Source organism: Symphodus melops (genome assembly GCF_947650265.1).
Source record: "Symphodus melops genome assembly, chromosome: 6".
Taxonomy (NCBI): Eukaryota; Metazoa; Chordata; class Actinopteri; order Labriformes; family Labridae; genus Symphodus; species Symphodus melops.
Genome location: NC_136696.1, coordinates 5,182,810 through 5,204,022, shown reverse-complemented (window position 1 = coordinate 5,204,022; position 21,213 = coordinate 5,182,810). Strand labels below are relative to the sequence as shown.

General features: G+C 42.2%; 1 protein-coding gene across 2 annotated transcripts in view; it reads left to right on the top strand.

Moving 5' to 3' along the window:
• znf423 (zinc finger protein 423) overlaps positions 1–21,213 on the top strand; it is a 139,729-nt gene that overhangs the window by 15,763 nt on the left and 102,753 nt on the right. For both annotated transcript variants that reach the window (XM_079346867.1, XM_079346868.1), the window contains exons 2-3: positions 3,718–3,780; positions 17,635–17,844. In XM_079346867.1, the coding sequence (XP_079202993.1) occupies positions 3,718–3,780; positions 17,635–17,844 (273 nt within the window). The remainder of the gene's footprint in view (positions 1–3,717; positions 3,781–17,634; positions 17,845–21,213) is intronic.

The following is a 21,213-nucleotide window of genomic DNA, read 5'->3' as shown; positions in this document are numbered from 1 at the left end:
ACAAAGATGATCCAAAAGGCAGAAAAGAAGATAAATTAATTTCTTCCTTTTTCATTCTTTTCAGACAAAAATACTTCAGTTTTCTGTCTAAATGCAATTATTTATTTAACTGGACCTGCCCACAGGTATACATACATGTATTGTGTGCACTCTCTCTTTTCAACACAGTTGCAGATATGTACTGTAAGCATGTCAGACCTCTCCCAAACAAGCGCTCACTTCACACTCATAGCCCACAGACCCCCTGTTGTGTGCAGGGTTCACAGTAACGGTGTGTGTGTGTGTGTCTCAGAGGAGAGGCAGAGGGAGGATAGGGGATCTAAATAAAGCTATGTATTCTGGTCTAATGAACACGCTATATTCCCAACAGTCAAATAAGGAAAAATGGGAAAAGGCAGAGTTAGCCGCACATGAAGTCATTTGGCAAATTTCTAAAAGCTTCAAAACAACCAAAAGAACACAAGCTTGACCTTAATTTACGGTTTTTAATTTGTTAGAATAAAAAAACTCTTACCATCCGTGTCTTATCAAGACCAGAAAAGCAGAGTGTGGTCACAGCAGGAAACGCCTCATGTGTTGAACTATTGATTTTAATTATGGATTAGAAATTTGTGCTGAAGTGATACATATTCATTTTTTGTAGTTAGTAGATGAGTTGTCCTCCCCTCTTTAGAGCATGAGATGCAGAGTAACTCCAAATGTTTTATAAAAAATAAAAAATTAAATGCAGGATTAATGTATATACTCACTGCAATATGATGTCAGTCCTTTTTCAAGCTTCAAATACTTCTCACTGCTGTCAGTTGTCCTCCCTCTGTCATCTTCTTGATCCCACTGTCACCTTTTTCTTTGGCCAATTTACTGTACCTCCATTTATGTCACGCTCATTTATGTCTTTATTGCCACCATGAGGAGTCATGAAGTTGTGGGACGCTGTTGGCGTATTGGTTAGTAGACGCGCCCATGTATGGAGTCTGCTGACCTTCCAGGCAGGCTGAACAGGTTCAAATCCGACCTGTAGCTCCTTTCCCGTATTTCATTACTCTCTCTCTCTCTCTCTCTCTCTCTCTCTCTCTCTCTCTCTCTCCCTGATTTCTGACTGCAATCACTTTCCATCTCTCAAATAAAGCCCAAAAATGTATCTAAAAAAAGGAACCTTGTTGTGAGGTGATACGTCGAATTGGCAGGGAAAATGTACAGAGCACCTTATTTTTTAAATGTTTAAAAAAATGACTCAGGGGGGGTTGTGATTTTGACCTCAAATTGTGTTTTTAAAAATCCCGTATTGTACTATCTTCTCTTTTATTAATAATCTATTACATTGTGTTAATGTTAAAACGACTTTAAAAAAAACTTAATTATTCAAGTCATTCAAGAAAATTGCATGTGTGATCAATTTCAGAGTGACCTACAGGATTTACTTTGTTGAATAATACACAAAGATCAACTCAAACTTCTACGAGAGTATTTGAAAGTAGTTGGCAGGGTGAATCCCGGGTCCACATTTGTATAAAGTAGTTTGCAGCCATCTTTTTCAACCTCTTGAACTGAACCATGACCTGTGAAATGTAATCACTCTGTTGGTCTTCTTGTTGTGAGACACTCTTTTACTGTATAACTTTGAGTTTGTGGACTGTGATTTCGTTTTGCTGGCACCTTAGCCGGTCGGTCTTGGTTGACCTCTGACTCCTGAATCTTTGCACACTTTGTATTCTGTGCTTTCTGTGCTTTGGGTCTTCTGAAGTAAAACATGTCCTTACTGGTTCAGAGAAGGCCCTCTGTTTTTCTTCTGCTTTTCTCTTCCTATACCTTCTCTCATCTGTTTTTGTCTGCTGTGTTTGGCAGTCATGTAGGCTTAGTGGGAGGTCTTTATCCCCTGCCTGTTTCAGTCCAGGCACATGCACAGCCTTCATACTCCTGTGTGGATCCATCTCAAGTGCATATATCTGTGTGTTGTCATGTGTGTGTAAATGTGTTTGTCGAGGGATCCATTAGTCTGTTATGAGTACACTGTGGTCCACATCTGGTCATTACTGCAGAACCAGGTCCAACCTCGGATTCTCAAAGGGAGGTTCCAGACTGCTTGATGCCTGACCCGGGTTGTTGTTCTTGGTTGATTCAGTCGGTCATTGAACACTTGCATATAAAATCCTCAAGGTTTGGCTTACTTTAACAAGCATACTTTTCATTTTACTGGAGTTCACTTTAACAATTGGCAATATGAGTAACGGTTCTGTTCATTCAAGAGATATTAGTTTGGATATAAGACTGGCAGGAATACCCAATATAATGTCCTGATTCTCAGTCCAGGCTTATTGAAAGAAGAATGAAAGAGCCGTGTTTACATGGACTCAAGCCCTCACATATAAAGCTGGTTAAGTAAGGGGGGAGAGAAAAGAAGAGTAACATATTGTACTCACTGCTTCTTTGACCGTCATGTCAGCCTTTTTAGATTGTTATTGTTGTTATTGTTATTTGGTGCAGTATGACGCTATGAGCGAACTAAAGTGCGCTTCCATTAGACTGCTAACACAACAGAAGTTGATGACGTTGGGACCCTTCTTTTTACAGTTTCTTTTACTGACTCATTTAAGTGCTGTACAGTTTGTTTGACTTTAAAGGGGAACACTTTGCTGATTTATTGCTTCTTGTTTTCATTTGAGCTCTCGGCTTGGCCAAACTGTGAGGATGGGTTGGGTCAAGTGGGAACCGATGAGGATGTAGAATAAGACACATGGGTACAGATATAAAGAGTTGGAAGGGTGGGGATCAAGGAGAGAGCTGGTTGAGAACTGTGTTTTTTAGAGATCAGAGACAAAGGTGAGTAAGTGTGATTTATGAATCGTGTGGTGGGGAGGGAATGCACAGGAAATCCCATTGTGTGGTGGCTCCAGCCATTTCCTGTTTGTGTGGCAGCTGTACTTCCCTCCTTCCTGTTGTACCCGGGAAGTGAGTGTCACATTCCAGCTCTGATCATCTCTGTGTGTTTGTGTGTATGTCACAGAGATCCCAGGACTGTGTCACTGCCGATATACCTGCATACTTCCCGGGTTTATTTTTAGAGGTTTCATGAAACACATTTACAGCAGTTACATATAGCCAGAGATAGACATAACAGGATGAATTACATTTTAGACACATTTGTGAACAACAGACACAATGCCTGCAAATCAAAATCAGACCTCCTCATTGATTTTTTTAGTTTATTGACAACATCGAGAAAACACTGTTTTTGCATTAAAATTTTTGGCCCTCTGTGCCTTTATTTAGAGACAGGACAGTGGATACAGTCAGCAGACGGGGACATAGAGAGTGGGGAAGGACATGCTGGAAAGGAGCCTTATGGAGGACTGCAGCCTCCACACATGGGGCGTGTAGCGCAGAATGACCCTTTACCCAGCTCCCATTGTGAAATAGGGCCGCACAACACACAACATGTTTGTTTTTGGTTTTTTTGAGGGTATGTCGGACTTCTTACCCAAAGTGATATCGACTCATACAGAAGTTCAGATTAAATTTCACTCAAAAGGTGGAATGCCTTTAGACAGTTTTTCAAATCTCCTTTTGGGGAACGAAAAGTGAAGCCCTCTGATCTTGTGCTTTAAAAAAAGGATTTTAATTGACTTTATTAAGTTTTAGTCTCTGACAAAAAAAAAGACAAAGCTCCATTTAAAAGAATCTTTTCTGCTTTCTCTCTTTCTCTCTCTCTCTCCTCAGCGGTAGAAGAGGGGGAGTCTTCAGAGTGTGGAGGGGCCTGGGATGAATCAACTGTCCAGACAGGTTAGTGTACAGACACACAGACGCACACTGCATACTGCAACACATCTTCAGTAAGCTGTCAGAGCCACACCATGGGGTCTAAGTCTGTATGTCCCTCTCACACACAAACACACAGACAGACACTTTGTTTAATATCAGCTCCACATGGTCTATAACAGCCTGCTCAGAGGGAAATCAAGAAGGAAGAGAAGGAAAATATGGGGCGAGTGAACATTGAAGGAATTAGGAAAGAGGGCTTGTTGAGGTTATTAGGAGAAGCAAAAACCGTATATTTAAGAGAGAAAGAGTGAATGAGTGGGAGATGTGGAAGGAAAACGAGCTTTCACTGGTCCCAGGAGTCAAAGTGAATGGAAAGAGAGATGACAAAGGGGATATGGAGAAAGAGAGAGATGGGTGGAGGAGGGACAAAAGAGAGATTTGTGTGCTTTTTCAGTGCTCTGTGGTCTGGTGATATCCTGGGAGGAAGTCAGAGAGATGGTATGCCTTTTCTTTTTGTTCTTCTCTTGTTTTTTCTTTTTATGTCTCTTCTTTAAACTTATTGCTCCATTTCTCTCCCTCCCTTGTCTTTTCCTCTTTTCGATTGTTACCATCCTGAAAAATACATTTTACTTGCCCTCTGAACTGGATGGGAAATGCAATCGCTGAACCAACTGTAATCTGGAGTTCATCTTAAGAGAAGAAATTCCAGATTTGAGCCATAACTGGTGGTTTACAATGAACTGAATTCGGTGAATGTCTTTCTATATATTAACCACTTACAATACAACACACACAAGTCCTTATTAAAGAGACTTATTTAAACTGATAGAACACTTTAACGTGAGATAGATTATCTTCTGCAAGTAAAAGTGTTTAAATATTTGATTAATAAATCTATTGTTGGTAATTGATTTTGAAGTGAGTCAACAGAATTTCAGCAAAGGCACAAAGTCCGCAAATCCCATGTGATATCTTTCAGTGTTTCCAAAGTACATAGATATGCACTTCACTCGTTTTAAACACACCAGAAAACTGTAGGAAATCAAGATTCATTCAGTAACAATTCTGCAGATTAACTCTCTGTCGGTTCACTCGTGGTTAGACATGAATTGATGACTGGAAGAGCATCACTTTTAGCGGACATTATTTTTTTCTGAAGATACTGCGCCAGAGCTTCAAGGTCGAAACAGCAGTACATCTGCAGGCTGAATACTAACTTGTAGCACATCAGGTCCATTGACACTTTTCACACTTTTATTACTATTGCACAGTATAGATCACATGATACATTTCTTAAACTGTGGTTAAAAAAGCCTTACTGATTGTAGGTGTTTGTGAGCTGCAGCTAGTTTTTCTGCTCTGGTTTGCAGCCTATCAGAGTACAGTTAAAGACTTCCTCTGACGAGATCCCAGCAGAGAAATAAGATACTGCTGAATGTGGTAAATATGCAGTTATCTCTCTCCCTACCTCTCCTGCCGTGTCTCTCGTTCAGCTCTACAGGGATACAGGGGTAGGAAAGAGTGACCCTTGGGGGTGTTGATGACGTACTGAACCCTCCCTGCCTTGCCCCCCCCCCCCACCTCCCCCTTATTCAGACCTGTGCTAACTCTCCTCCAGGGGCTTTATGTCTGTGTGTGTATCTGATGTATCTGAGTGTGCGTGTTAAGGGGGGTGCTGACTGAGGTCCTGGGTGGCACACAAGAACTGCTGTGTGTGTCAGTTCCTGCAGGAAGCTTCTGTCCCATGACACACACATATGCACACACACACACACACACACACACCTATCACACACGCTTCCTTCCATAAAAGCACGCCGTCCCATATTCCCTTACTCAGCCACTCTTTCAGTTTGGATTGTACCGTCAATTCCCTGTCCCAGCATCCTCAGCGTCTCTTTTTCTCGGTGCGCTGTCTCTTTCTGCCTTCCTAAATCTCTGTGTCTTGATTTCACACTCACTGACTCTCTCTATCTACTCCCCCCCCCCCCCCCCCCCCCCTTACCATTTTAAACTTTTTTTTTATATCCTTGCTCATATTAGAATGTGTGTGTGAGAGAGAAAGAGAAATGAGAATTGCTGCCTTTCCCTTATTCAAGCAGATTACAAAGAAAAAGAGACCTTGTTTCCTTTACTCCCTGGGAGATAGTGTCGACAAGGACGGTGAGAAAGACAGGGGAGAGAGAAAAGGAGAGGACCCCTCCTCTATCCAATCTTAGCTTTCTCTTTCTGTCTGTCTCTCCTTTTCGCTTTCTCTGGAAAATGTGTATTGAGTTTGGAAAGACCCGTGGGAGGGAAGGCGGAGGGAGGTGGGAGGGTGACTCGAGGGGAATAGAAGAGAGCCAACCAATACTTCCCCCTTTCCTACCTCTCTTGCTTTCCTTTCCTTCGCCTTCCTCCCCTCGTCCCTAGTCCCTTTCTTCTGAAGAGAAAAGGCCACAAAGTGCCCTAAAATGCCTCCCCTTTTCCCCTCTGTCCCTGCCACCCCTTAAGTGGTACAGTCATACATATTGTCTCCTTTCCTTCTGGTGTCCTCGCTTGTCCCCTCGTTTCCCCTGTGTGGCAGCAGAAGAAAGAGAGAAGTTGGCTGATAGAAGAAGTAAATGAGAGAGTGTTAGGAAAAGCAGGTAGCAGCAGAGATACCTTGTTTTGAGAAGAGACGAGTCATCATGTCAGACATTTTCATTATGTTAAGTGTCATGTACAAAGCAGTAGGAGGGAGACGCAAGTCTAACCAGACAGCAGCGCTCTTAAGAGTGATGTGTGGATGTGTACAGTATGTCTGCAATGAAAACTCTCTTTCTCAGGAGTCTTGTTTTTCTCAATTCACGTCTGACAGTCTACTGGACTACACACGCGCGCACACACATTCACAAACTCAGACACACAGACACACAGACGTTTACAGAAAGAGCCAGTGAGTCAGAGTGGAAAAGGTTCGTCAGGTCCCCAAGCTGAAACTGAGAAACTGAGACCTCACTGCATTATTGTTATTCACAGCTAAAGTAGTGTGTGAATATGAGCTTGTGTGTGTGTGTGTGTGTGTGTGTGTGTGTGTGTGTGTGTGTGTGTGTGTGTGTGTGTGTGTGTGTGTGTGTGTGTGTGTGTGTGTGTGTGTGTGTGTGTGTGTGTGTGTGTGTGTGTGTGTGTGTGTGTGTGTGTGTGTGTGTGTGTGTGTGTGTGTGTGTGTGTGTGTGTACAGAATGTGTGGATATCAGGGGTGTGTGAAGACATAGACATGACTGACTGTTCAGAAAGTTCGCCTCCTTCACTGTCCTTGTTCATAATCTTAGTTAAAATACAAGCACAGGTAAACGCCACACTGTGTATCACTGTATGAACCATGGACAGTCTCAGTGACATCACTCTATTGGATGATGTCATTTTGAAGCTGAACGATGACATTAGCCTTATTTGAAGAGTCATCTTTCCATAACTTTCAACCATTCCAGTAACAAGCAGAGAGTGAGTATTGAAGCCTGCCCAGAAGCATGCACATGTATAACTCAATCATCAAGTTACAAAAATGAATAATCTCCCTGTACATTAAGATGTGTACTAGTAAAGAAACAAGCTGCTCAGACCAAAAACACTTTGGACCAGGCTGTAAACGTATCTGCTGTGGATCTGGAGGAATTGGCTTAATCTTTTGCTACCTGAGATTGCTGCTTGGTAAAAATACACATATATTTTCTGTATGATCATAATTGACTAAGCCCCCTCCCGACTTGACCTGGGGTTGTCTCGCATCTTCTCCAGCAAAATAACTAACAGATGTGGGACTAAGCCGTTACTAATGATTAAGTAACGCTTCACTGTAATGCCATTATGATTTGCGGTAACTTGTAACGAATTAGTTACTTTCCAGATTCCATAACTCTGTGACAATTACTGACATTTAAAAGCACTCGTTACACACGACTTTATATTATAACAGCTGACAATGAGCGGGCGGGTTGACACTTACGTCAGCACAGCAGCATCCTGGTAGAAAGAACGCAGCGTGCTGTAAACAAACAAAGGCAGCTGATCATTTAGCCGTGATCTTTCTGTCTTGGAAATAACAACTCTGTTTCCCCAGCTTGATTCAATAGAAAACGAATATAGCAGTGTGTTGTTGTCTTTGAGCAGAAAGGAAAACTTCTTTCATAAGAAATAATCACCGAGCTAAATAAGAACACGCTTAAACTAGCTGTCGGAGAGCCCCGTGTTGCAGACACCCGAGACCCAGGTGCAGATCACGTGAGGTCGGCAGACCAAAGAGGAGGCACTCCATACAAATGGCCAGCTTGATTTAAAGCGCCACCTGCTCCACGAAGTCAGACTGTAGACTGAGAGACAGGTATGTTGTCGGCGAAATGCTTCATAGTGACGGTTGAGTCTGTTTTTTTTTTTTTTTTCTTTATTATAAAATAATGTGATGATATTGTTACATTTTTTTTTTTTTTTTCTTAGCTCATCAGGTAAATGAGAAGCAGATAAGTGATGAAAGTCTCAAGATAGTTTTTTGGCGAATATCTCTGATGGTAGGGGAAGACGAAGTGTGAGGACTGTTGAGAAGTTGGACTAATGTTTAAAAGGAAACATGGAGGTGAGATTATAGCCAGTACAACAGTTCTCCTGCTTCAATGTAATATCTTCCTAATGGTCAGAGCTGAGAAAAACAGGACACTGGTCCTTCTCTTTCTCTCTCTCCTCTCACTTCCTCAATCTTTTCCTCTTCCTCTCTCACCGCTACCCTCTGGAGGTCCATAATGTAGTTTTAATTTCCCCAAGGCTACTGCAGGAAAACAGTTCCTGTGTATGTGTGTGTGTGTGTGTGTGTGTGAACTATTATTGCCTGCTTGTGACAGCACACTGTGCGTCTGTGTTTTTGTCCGTATTGCAGCATTTAATCCCTGAGTGTGTGTGTGTGTGTGTGTGTGTGTGTGTGTGTGTGTGTGTGTGTGTGTGTGTGTGTGTGTGTGTGTGTGTGTGTGTGTGTGTGTGTGTGTGTGTGTGTGTGTGTGTGTGTGTGTGTGTGTGTGTGTGTGTGTGTGTGTGTGTGTGTGTGTGTGTGTGTGTGTGTGTGTGTGTGTGTGTGTGTGTGTGTGTGTTTGTTTTGTGTGTGCGCACCAAAAATTCAAATAAGTGAGCAGCTGTCAACTTGTTTGTGAGGATACTTTTCTGCCGATCTGTGTGAATTTGTGCTTCATGAATGTCATTGTGTGTGTGTGTGTGTGTGTGTGTGTGTTCCCTTCCATGACGTGGGCAGCTCTTTCATCATCCTGTTTCCAGACATTGGTGCTGGGTGCTGCTCTCCCTTGCTGCAGGACGTCTCAGGGGTCTGTGTGTGTGTGTTGGTTTGTACATGTTAATGTGAAAGTGTGTGTTTGTGTGTGACTGGTATTCTGTGGCTCAGCAGATCTCTTCCCAGGGGTTTGGGAGGCCTTGTATTGTTAAAAAACACACACGTACACATACACGCAGGCTGTGTAGAGAGGAAGAACATGAAGTGGGAGGCAGAGGGGAGGAGGTGAGCAGAGATGGCGTTTTTATATAGCCATCCAACACACACCCAGAGGGTAAGAAGTGTGTGTGTGTGTGTGTGTGGGGGGGGTCATTCTCTTGAGAGACAGAGAGCAGGCCTTGTTGTGTCCAGCTGCACCTGTTCAGCCTGTGTGTGTGTGTGTGTGTGTGTGTGTGTGTGTGTGTGTGTGGGTGTGTGTGTGTTTATGTCAGTGTGTGTTTGAGTGTGCACTCTTTGCCAAATGTGTCCACCACTCTTTTTATCTGCCCACTTCTCAACATTTGAGCTCAAAGGTGCCTGAATGTGCTGACAGTACGTAACACATGAAATATTGCCGTTAATGACGTTCTTTGATACAGACGCAACAAACAAAGAAGAATTTGCCGACAGTTCCATTAACTCCTGCTGCCTCATCTCTCAGATAACACTTGAGTTATGCATCAGCCAATCCAAAAAGCCTTTAGTGACTCCTGCTGCCTGCAGAGGGATAGAGCCGATTAACTTTCTGTATATCAGCTTGTATCCTGCATTTCATGAACATATATTCCACCTGCAACTTTTCAAGTCAATTTCAGATGAGTAGAATCGGCTGCAGCTGAAAGTTCAAAGTTGGCGCCGGCCACAGACTATACGGAGGTAAAGCAGTTTTGAAAAGACTTCCCTGTTGTCTGTAGAAAGTCCAGTGAGGCTTGCAGTGGTTTTTATGGATTCTTGGATCCGGAAAAAAAAAGTTTCCCCTAAGAGAGGACCTCTGCTTTTCAAATTCTGCAGCGAGCTCTTGCAGAGAGATGAGCGCAGTGGTTGTAGTTTCTTCAGGGTTTCGTATTGGTTGAAGGTTGTTAGCTGCAAACTAGACCAGTTCTTCCTGCTTCACTGAGCTCATGTGCTGCTGAAGTTGAAGCACTGTTTACCATTTTTAGAATTTCTAGTTTTGCACAGGATCGTGAAATTCATTAGAGGTGATTGTGTTTGAAATCAGTTGAAAAAGTGTGATAAATATTATGCTGGGAAGAAGTGCACTGGGAACGCTCCTTTGCAGGTCTGCTCCCTACTTTCCCACCAGAAGGCCAGTTCTTAAGTCAAAATTTACGAGAGATTAAATAATGCTCAAGAACCTGACAGTTAACTTATTTAAACAGGTTTTGACAGTCAAAATATAATATTGAAGGTGTATTCAATCGCTGTAATAAATCTCTATGGGCTCTCTAAGCAGCCCATGCGCTGCAGGCATGATTTTAACCTTGCGGCTGGTTCACGGCTCTGTTGAAGGTGGTGCCCAGCCAGGTGCCTGTGTATCCTGGTCCAGTGTGGAGCGCTGTGGAGCAGAATGAAAGCCTTGTGTCGGGACTGTTTGGTTTCTAAACATTCTGCTGGAAGCTCCACACACAGTTTTCCTCACCTTTTGATGCCTGTTTTAGGCTTACACAGACAGAGATGTGTGTGTGTTTTATGCATGCTTGGCCTGCAGATATGCATCTCTCGGAGCTGTGGAGTGTGTCCCAGACAGGCCACAGTACCAGCTTCTGACTGCCAAATCTAACACTTGAATAACTACCTTACCTTTGCAGTATTACAGTATGTTTTATTCCCCTTTAACTCTCGGCCTCGTCCTGGCACTCGCTCTCTGTGCACTACTATCACCCTGGGGCGGTTCAGGAACATTTCCCAGAGTTCATTAGTTCCCTAGCTTTCTTCCCGCAGGATATATAGAGATGAACGGTGGTCATGCTGACTGCAAGTGTTTGATTTTTGGTGTTCCAGTTTGTGTCTCTACTAGCTTATCTTGGCAAGTGTTTATGACAGTGCCATGTACGAAGTCAGACTGTGGGATGAAGTGTATCCATATTTAGTGTGTGGGTATGCTATTGGCAGCATTCCAGTTTGTATCACACTTATTTTTAAGAGGAGAGGACGACAAAAACATCTATGTCAGTCTGTCTTCTCCCTCTCCAGTCCAGCATGTCTAGAGCTTGTTATCATTTGGTTCACTAATTACCTAAGTGAACTAATTTTACATTAGTAATGAGAGAACACACAACTTCCAAACACACCCATGCACGATGAACACACACTCTTCTGAGCCTAACGAGTAGTGATTAGTGGGTCTCAGCTAGGCGTGGTTAGACTGTGTAACATCATTCTGCACTGTGGACTCCGCTAATTCACTTCTCTTTATCTAATTACCCAGGGTGCTCACACACACACACACACACACACACACACACACACACACACACACACACACACACACACACACACACACACACACACACACACACACACACACACACACACACACACACACGAGCCACAGACACAAACACTCACCACCTGCATATATCTTTCCTGCAGATATGCAAAGTGACCTCATTATTCCTGAGGTATCCATTTATATAATAATATTTTTTATCTGTTAATAAACAGCACATTGTCCTCAGGTTACTGAGGCTGCTGGCTACAGCCATCAATATAACTTATTACTGTTCCTCTGGAGACATGCGGTGTAAAAACATCCTCACCTGGTGTTATGTGCCGTCATTTATAAACGCCTTCATATAGAAATGCTTTTAAATAGTCTGTAAGGCTTTCTCTGACATGTTATAGGGGCTGATGTGTTTTCCTTGAATGCATTTGGGTTTTAATGATATACAAAGTATGGAAGCTATTTTCAGAAATCATGGTGCTAGATGATGTATTATTGAATTCATAGCTGAGACTTTCAGATATGTTGCCATTAAGCGACTGTATGTCCTGCTTTAACCCAGTGCAAAGAAACCACTGCAGACAGATATAGAAGACTGTTGTCATATAATCCCAAACACACTGAGAAGAAAAAACTAGAACTTTCATTGTTTTATAAAAGCCAGGCTTCTTTTTTCTCTTCAGCATGTTGTTCATTTATTGATGATGTCATAACATGATGAGAACGTGGGAGAGGCAGGTTGTTGCCATGTTGAAAATAAAGGTCAAGGTTGTTTACATCACCTTTTTAAATGGATGTAGACAAAAAATGGTTGCACTGGCTGCAGTTTTGGGTTAGAAATCCCAACCCTATTTTCCCCTTCTCTTTTACCTCACATTTCCTGTCTATCACGACCTGTCCTGTTAAAAAGACAAAACAATAAATATAAACACATTTTATTTAAGAGCATAACTCGGCCATTGAAAATAAACACAGTTCACAAAATGTCTGAAGTGTTCATGAATGGTCCTCTCTGCTCTGACTATTGTTTAAACCTGACATGCTGTTTAAAATCACATGAAATGTGTTTAACACTCGGGACAAGAAAGTGTTGATCACAAAGGTACTTGATCAACTTTTCTTTTTCTTTAAAATACAGAACATATATCGCCTTACTTCCTGTAGACTCAGGTTTCCAATCATAGTCTTTGGGGCCAGAACATTGCAGGTTTTCAGTACCACCAGCTAGTTAAATGACTTTAATTGCATTCACTGTGCTTCCCAGGTGTCATCCCTTCCCTGATTACATGCACAGAATAAAAAACAGCAAGGCTCCAATACTCAAGGACTTTTGAAACCTATTCTTCTTAAACGTATGCTTTAAGATGGTCATCATGACTCATTTTGTTTGTGATGCTGCATGTGGCTCTCATATGGTCACGTTTTTATTTCTGTATATTTAAACTGATTTTACTTATTGTCCGTCTCTGTGGAAGACGTACGAACATTACAGGGTGCCTGGGCCTGGGATTGGAGGAGTTTGTGTTTGTGCGTGTGTGTGTTTGTGTGTGTGTGTGTGTGTGTGTGTGTGAGAGATTGAGTGTGCAGTTATTCCTGGCATAGGGACATTCTGTGACTCAGAGATAATGGTTCTCTAGAGTGTGTGTGTGTGTGTGTGTGTGTGTGTGTGTGTGTGTGTGTGTGTGTGTGTGTGTGTGTGTGTGACACACATGCTGTCTGCGAGGGACCCAGTGACGTTCTTTTCAATCAATACCCCAGCGCGCGTACACAAACGCACATTCATGCCCCCTCTGCACCCTGAGCACCCATGGGAGATGGCTGCTTTCATTAAGTAGGCCTGCTGCTTCTTTCTGGTGTTATAGGGGTCGGGGTTTTGTAGAAAAGAAGTAAGCTTGAGGTCAGTCTTTTAGAAAAGAGATAAAATAAGATGAGATGGGTATTAGTCTAAAATATGTGCAGGTTAAAATAATAATGTGTAAGAATCACAAGAAACACGCTGAACAACATTTTCCTTTTCAGTGGTCCAACGACTGAAAGTGTATAAAACACATTTGAGTGCGGTCCATGATTGTTTCTTAAACCAGATAAACAATCACTTCCATGCTGCCGAGCCATGATGTCAAACCCCAGTGCAATGCATCTGAATATAACATGAACATAAGTGACGGGTAACATCAGCTGTATCTAATCAGTTTTCAACACAGACTGAGGTTACTGCGATTTGGCCTATCACTCAAACACATTTTGACTTTTTTATTCTTTATAATGTAGCCAAGCTTCCTTTTCATTTTTTGTTGTTAAGGCCAATGACATTTTTCTTTTGTCTGGATATTTTCACATTGTCTGTGATTTTGGCTTTCATGGTTTTTATTCTAATTGTCAGTTGTCAAACATGTGATGGGCCTCGGCTTGTTTTCAGACGGAGGTTTTACATGTGTAAGCAACTCAGCTAAACACTCAACCTGCTGCAACCTTTTCTGCAACACTCGCAACACTCGCAACACTGAAACAGTTGTGTTTTATTTTAGGGGATTCTGAGCTTTTGCTTTCTAAGATTGGGGGCAGACAGAGCATGCCCATAGAGGAAATTAATCAGATCACTATTCTTTTCTGCACTTTGGCTCAAATGCTCTGAAAAGAGTTTCTACTTTTTGGAAAACACTGATTTTGATTACTTTCACATCTTTGCAAATTCCATATTTTTTATTTATTATTATTATGATTTACAGCTCAACCTATGGTATTCATCCAAACTACAACAACATCTGAGAATATAAGAGATCTGCCTTTGTGCTGAAAAACTTGTCACCATGACTTAATAACATGCTTAAAATGGATCAGTAGCACATGAGGAACAGCAGTCAAACATACACCCTGTGGATGAGCAGTGGTGTCCTTTCCCACAGCTTGATATGGGTAATGATCACAACAGCTACAGTATTGAGGAGCTCACAGTTGGGGTGCTTTTTTAAAGGCCTCCCAGCTCCTTCTCTCAGATCCATAAGAGGACAAATAATGATACTGTCCCTGTGTTGGTTCAGATGGGTGAGCAGGTGGGGGGTAGAGGGCACCAAACAGACCCCTGTGCAATTCAAAACTCCACAAACTGTGTTGGCATCTGTCATCCCAAACGTATCTTCCTCTGGTCTGACATCTCTTTGTTAAAGTACACAGTGATTGAGGGCTGAAGACACGATTTAAAAGAATCAAGCTGAAATATCCAAATAGAGAGACGAAGTCAGAGGTGTGCAAGATTGAGAGCTTTCATCTGGCTCCTCCCTCTGTTGCCATGACAGCAGGCTGTGTTGGCATGTGCTTGATTTGGCAGTGCCCACACCTCTTGTATGAGGGCACCCTGGGGAGTGAGAGAGAGAGAGAGAGGGATTGAATGTATGTGTTTCAGTGTGTAATATGTATGGTATGGAAGTCTAATCCTGCCTTTGATCTGCATAAAAGTGATGCTTCACTGAAAACTATTTCTTGACGTATCCGATTTTGAAGAAAGAAACGTCCCAGCATGAATGAATACAAATTGCATTAATTAGTTGAATCGAGTTATTCTGCTGCCCACTAGCAAAGGTGACAACTTGAACCGTTAACTGTGCGTATCCATACTGTTGCCAGCTTCAGATAACAGTCGGCATATTTTTTTACATTTTATGAAATAATACGAAAACAAACAGGCTCTTATTAAATATTGATATGGATGTTTAAATATCAAAGCAACTGCTTTGAAGCCAAAAAGGAAGCCCTCGTATCACTAATCTTATATCACACATTTTTACACTCAAAAAAGTCAAACATACTGTCTTGCAGTAACAACACGTCAAGTGAAAGATTTGATATAGTATTTGAAGTAGACCAGTGAAATAAACTAGCTAGATAGTAATTCCGGCATTGATCTTTTTCATGAAGTTACTTGGAGGAGATGTGTATGACTGTAGAGTGTGCTGTGAAGACAGAATGGTGCCATTGCCCGGAGTGATATGCCAAAGATCAATTAATGAACTAAAGTGAGTTTAGTCTTAGACACATCATTTCACAATCTGATCCTTTGATTTTATTTATTTCAAGTTATTATGATCTTGTGAGTTAAACCACTTTAATATCATTAGTATAACACAACTGCTCTTAATTACATTCAAGCGGCACACACATGTACGTGCCCATCTGTGAGTATGGGTACCTGTCTAAGATTGTATGAGCATGCACAGCAACCAGCGTGTGCATGAGTGTGCTGTGTATTTAATGCTGTGTGCTTGTGTGTGTGTGTGTGTGTATGTCTGTCTGTCTGTGTGTGTGTGTGTGTGTGTTTGTGTGTGTGTGTTGTTAGCCAAGGGGCCACTTTCTCTCCCTGGCCAGACGGTGCTCTCACCACTGGACAGATGGCCAACACCCTCCCGCTCTTCTTCACTATCCCTTCATCTATCCCTCTTTCCATCCCTCCATTACTGTCTTCCTCTCCTGCAGCCCCCTAAACACCCCATCACCTCCGTCCCTCGTTCCCCACCTCCCAGCATCCCTTTCTCCCATCACACCTCTCCCATAATAAATCAGAGTGGGATGGAGCTGGTGCACCTCTCTCTAATCTCTCTCACTCACCAACACATGAACGAGCAGAGAAAGCTTCCAAATCCTTTAATTTCCCCCCTAAAACTGTTCAGGTTTGCTCTGCTGAGCTTACTGCAGGTTTTTGTTTCTGACTTCTTCTTGAAAATATAAAAAAAACCCAAAATAAAAAAAACATCAAAATATATTATTCTCTGCTGCCTAGACACGAAATCATTTTGGAAGCCTTTATTCAACAAAGCTAAATTATAGCTCCCCTTTTGTCCATTACTGCACTGACTAAAGTCCATTTTTCTTTTAAAAGTAATCTTATTGATTCCCTGTAATGGTCAGTGCTTCAAGCTTTATATCAGAGATTAACTTTACGGGGTTGCCTGTTTATTAGGTACACATACAGTACTGTATGCCATTAATGCAAGACAAACAGCCGTGCTGCCAATCCTTTCTCTTGAACAGGGTTGCCTCACATATGTTGATTAAAGACAATTTGAAATAAACTGCTGTTTTCATTTGATGCTCTGCTGAAAATATATGAATCACTTCAGGTAGACTGCTTTTGAAATCCTCCTGAGTTTGTTGTTCACACATGCATCTTGCAGCAGAAGACGGTCCCTGTCAGAAAGGAGGCATGGGGAGGTGTTTCAGGTGGAATGGCATTACATAAAAACAATGACGCAAAAGATAAGGAAGAAGCACAAAGTACTGGCAAACAGAAAACATAATGTAGCAGTTTGGTTACATTATGTGCATGGCGATATTATCAGTCGCACGCATACAGTCACAGCACTTAAACATCACACGTCTGCATTCACACATACAGCCCACCAAACTTCAGGAGCTTTTCATCAGATCCCGCATAGTGTGAACGCCTTAGAGAGTCCCTGTATGTAATGATATGCAAATCAAGGCTGGTACTGATAACAGTCACTATGTCTAAAATCACAATATAGCTGATTGCCAATTCCCATTTCATTCGATTCTTTTCGCCTGTTTTTCAAACAAGTCATAATAACTTCATCTATAGCACCTCCACTGGAAGGTGTCTTACAAACTGCTCCTCCTCTCCTCTCCTCCCCTCTCTTCTCCTCGCCCTCCCCTCACCAGTGTCTTCAGTGTCAGTCGTATTGGATCCTCAGCGTTTATAATGTGATAATAAGGTGTGAAAATGGAGACACAATGGAGCAGTGAGGATTGGGCCGACACAGCCTTCCACTGGTCCCCTCTCACACTCTGCCTGTCTGCTACCAGGACACACACGTTCACACACACACACGTTCACACACACACACACACACACACACACACACACACACACACGCACACGCACGCGCGCATGTTCACACATACGTTGACTCACATGTAAGGCTCCACACAAAATACAATTAAATCATGTTGACAAGGAATGATGAAAAGTAGCAGGTAAAGGAAATGATTTAGTAAAGGAAAACTAAATCCAAACTGTGATGGCACACACTAATTAAAAAGAGCACTTTTTTATGTTTTGTATCTGGGGACATCAAACAAAGAATGTGCATCTAAGCAGATATTGGACATCTTTTTTTCTGAACATCTTGTGTTTTTTTTCTCCCAACAGAAGTTCAAGCGTGTGACAGAGAGTCAGACCACAAAGATCGTCCAGGTCAGGGTGCAGAGGATGGAGAACAGGAGGAACACGACGAGCGTGATGACAGAGAGCATGATGATGACCTCGATGACGAGTCCATCTTCACCTGTGACAACTGTCAACAGGATTTTGACTGCCTGGCAGAGCTCACTGAACACAGAACCAACCACTGCCCAGCTGGTAAGATTGTCCATGTGGACACTGTTCAGAGTATTCTTACAAATTGAATGTGCTTTTGGAGGAATAGTTGGCAGAGAAAAAGTAAATTAAAGAACCAATATGAAGAATTTAAAACTCAGATAAGTTCAATAAATTGTCTTCTCATCTATGGGGATTATTTAGTTACTTATTTCGTTACTATTTAACTTTTTACAAACAGCAAATAAAGATTTAACGAGTAAAGAGATACAGGTGTTAGGAATGGGGGAGAACTGAATCCTCGTGATCGTTTAAAGATACTGTATACAATGTAAACCGTCTCAGATGCTGTAGCTGTGAAAATCAGGTGATTTATACCTGTTGAATGATGGTGCAGCATGTATATTGTGAGTGCAGCATGCTCCGCTTTAGTTCTGACGAAGGGATGAAACGTTTTGTTAACTTGAACAGAATCAACACTCTCATTGGTTCCTTGGGGAGTTGGGCCCGCCCCTGTTTCCGAATACCTATAGCTATTGGATTCAGTTGTACCAATGTGTTGTATGGACGGACACACACACACACACACGCACACACACACACACACACACACACACACACACACACACACACACACACACACACACACACACAGAGGCCTTTATTAGTACTGGTGTAATTAATGGAAGGCTGAAAGGAACGCGGCAGGGGCATCTGGTTCCTACAGATTAATCCAAACGCTCACTTAGCAAGCCAGCACACACACACACACACACACACACACACACACACACACACACACTTCCTGCTACTGAAAGACAGTCTGTCTCTTAGCGTGTGACAGTGTGTGTGTTTACTTTTGATAAAAGAAAAGGGTGGGGGGGGGGGGGGTGGAGGTCTTTTGTTTCAACTGGAAGAGATAGTGTTTCCTGGGACTGTGTAATGTAGGAGCTAAGACCCCTGCCTCAGCCAGCTCTGATTCATCCACTGGCTCGTCATCTGAGCCTACCCAAACCTTTGGTTTTAGTTCTCACTTACTGTCTTGGAGACGAAGCTGACGATGCACGAGGCAGAGTTGTCTTTGTGCTTTTATGAGATATTGTGTTGGGATAAGGGGTATAAATTATGAAACGATCCAGAGAGATGACAGGTGACACAAAAGTATCTGGCCTGTGTAGTGCAGTTTTGTCATGCAGTAAAGCGTGAGTGTATGTCATAAAACTTTAAATAAAATCTCGTACCTTTTTTAAAGCTGAGTCCATTTCACTTGCCAGGTGTGACGGCACTTTAAGGCAAATAAACATTACTCTTGATAAGACTTCCACCTATCTGACCAATGAATTACTTTCTCTTTCAATGGCACACGTTACAGTTACTGATCGCCCTGGCTGTACGGGGGAAGCCCAATGACCTGAATGCTGTTGTTGTTTTCAGTCTGCAGAATTAAAATCCAGTGAATATTTAGAAAATACTTTAATCAACAATTCTTCAGTAAAATAAGGATAAAGAAATTAACACCTCAGTGTCAGGAGGGGCTGAAGGGACTCTGCTTGTGCTTGCTTTATAGATAAAAATAAAAGTCAGCATAAACAAGAACAATACCCCCATTATTCTAGCAGGACTTTTATGATATAACATCAAAAAATCAGACATCCACTAAACTGTTTCGACTGCTTCATAGCTACATACTAGTGATTAACACTCTCCCTCTTTCCCCTTCAGTGCAGCAGGTAGACATAGACATGCTGTCATACAGAGAAGGATCAAATGAACGACTTATTGGTACATTTTCAAATAGCCTAGTTTTTTTACTTTTCTGTTTACAATTTTTTTTCTGAACAAAACTCATTAGAAGCCCCTCTCATATGTATTGCTGCCTCAAAAAAGCAGAGATTTAACAAATCAACACCCAGGTTTTTTAAGTGAGGTATTTGAAGAAGAAGATATATTTTCTTTACCCACAAGGAGAAATTCAATTTTACAGTGTTGTTAAGCATGCTACACACACACACAGACTGAAATACACACACATGTACAAACAGGATCCTGTGGACATGCACTGATGGAGAGATGTCAGAGTAAAGGGGCGGCCCAGAGCGAGCGCTCCTGGCCTGGGGTTTGGTGCCTTGCTCATCTTCGCCTCGTCAAAGCTCAGGAAGTTAACTGGCACCTCTTCAGCTACAAGACCAACTTCCATATGTCGAGAGGAAAACTTTAACAGTCTGTACATTTCGTACATGCCCTATGCCCTAACTTAAGGTGATATCTGAAGGCAGATGACAACACAACGTATCTTCCAGGTCAAAGTCCAGCACCAAAAATGTGGACCATGCTCAGCTCGCCTGGACCAGGTGGGTCAGATTAGGGAATATATGCAAGAGCACATGGATCCCCAAACAGGTTAGAGGTGTTAGTTTGACTTTAATAAAAAGTTTCACTTGATATGATTTCAGTTTCACGAAAATGTTAGCATGCATTTACTGCATGTTAACAACCAGGCAGATACAGAGTCGCACAAAGATACAGACGCACACACACTGAGAGAAACACTGCCAAAAGCACAGGGCTGCTGTCAGAGCACGGGATGTGGCCTGTGATTTCAGCACAGGAGTCTGGGGAGGGCTACATGTTGCTGAGCGAGAAAGCAGAGAAAGGGAGGGAGGGAGGGCAAGAGGGAGCGCAGAAGAAAGAAATGAAATGAAATGATAAAACATGTTTTTCCCAGGAGTAAGAGCGGTTGAGATTGCAGAGTAATCCCCCAGCTCAGCGGGATGTGTGTGCACTGGCATGCAGGGGGTTTGTGTACAGTCATCTATGTGTTTGTGTGTGTTTTTGTGCATATGGTTTGTACATGTGTACTTCTCTGATGTGCATGCAGGATAGTGTATGATGTCAGCGGTGGGACCACAGCTTTCTGGTTATTATTGAGGAGAGGGCTAAATTAAAACACATGGACTAAGAATCCTTTTAAGTTCTCTGTTCCAGGCCCCTGGGAGCCAGTTTAGTAAGAGGGCATGGGACGCACGCGCACACACAAACACGGGCACAGGAAAATCCACAGCCTACTGGGGATACACACACACACGTCACTCCGGATCTGAATGAGAGTTAATGTGTTCATGCATTTTGTAGTTTGATGGTTCGTGTGTTTTTTCCCGAAGCAGAAACCAAACAAAGCAGACATCGTAGGAGGACAAAGGGTGGCCATCTTGGAAGCAGTAACTAGCTATGATTTATTTAAAAAAGAAACATATAGATATTGGAAAAACAACAACAATTAATTTTTACCACAAAGGAGTCAATGCTGATTTTAAGACAGATCAGTGGCACCATACTTTATTAATTCCACACTGAGCAGATTAACTCTAAACAAACCAGTTGTGAAGTAAAGAAGACTTACACCGAGTTGAA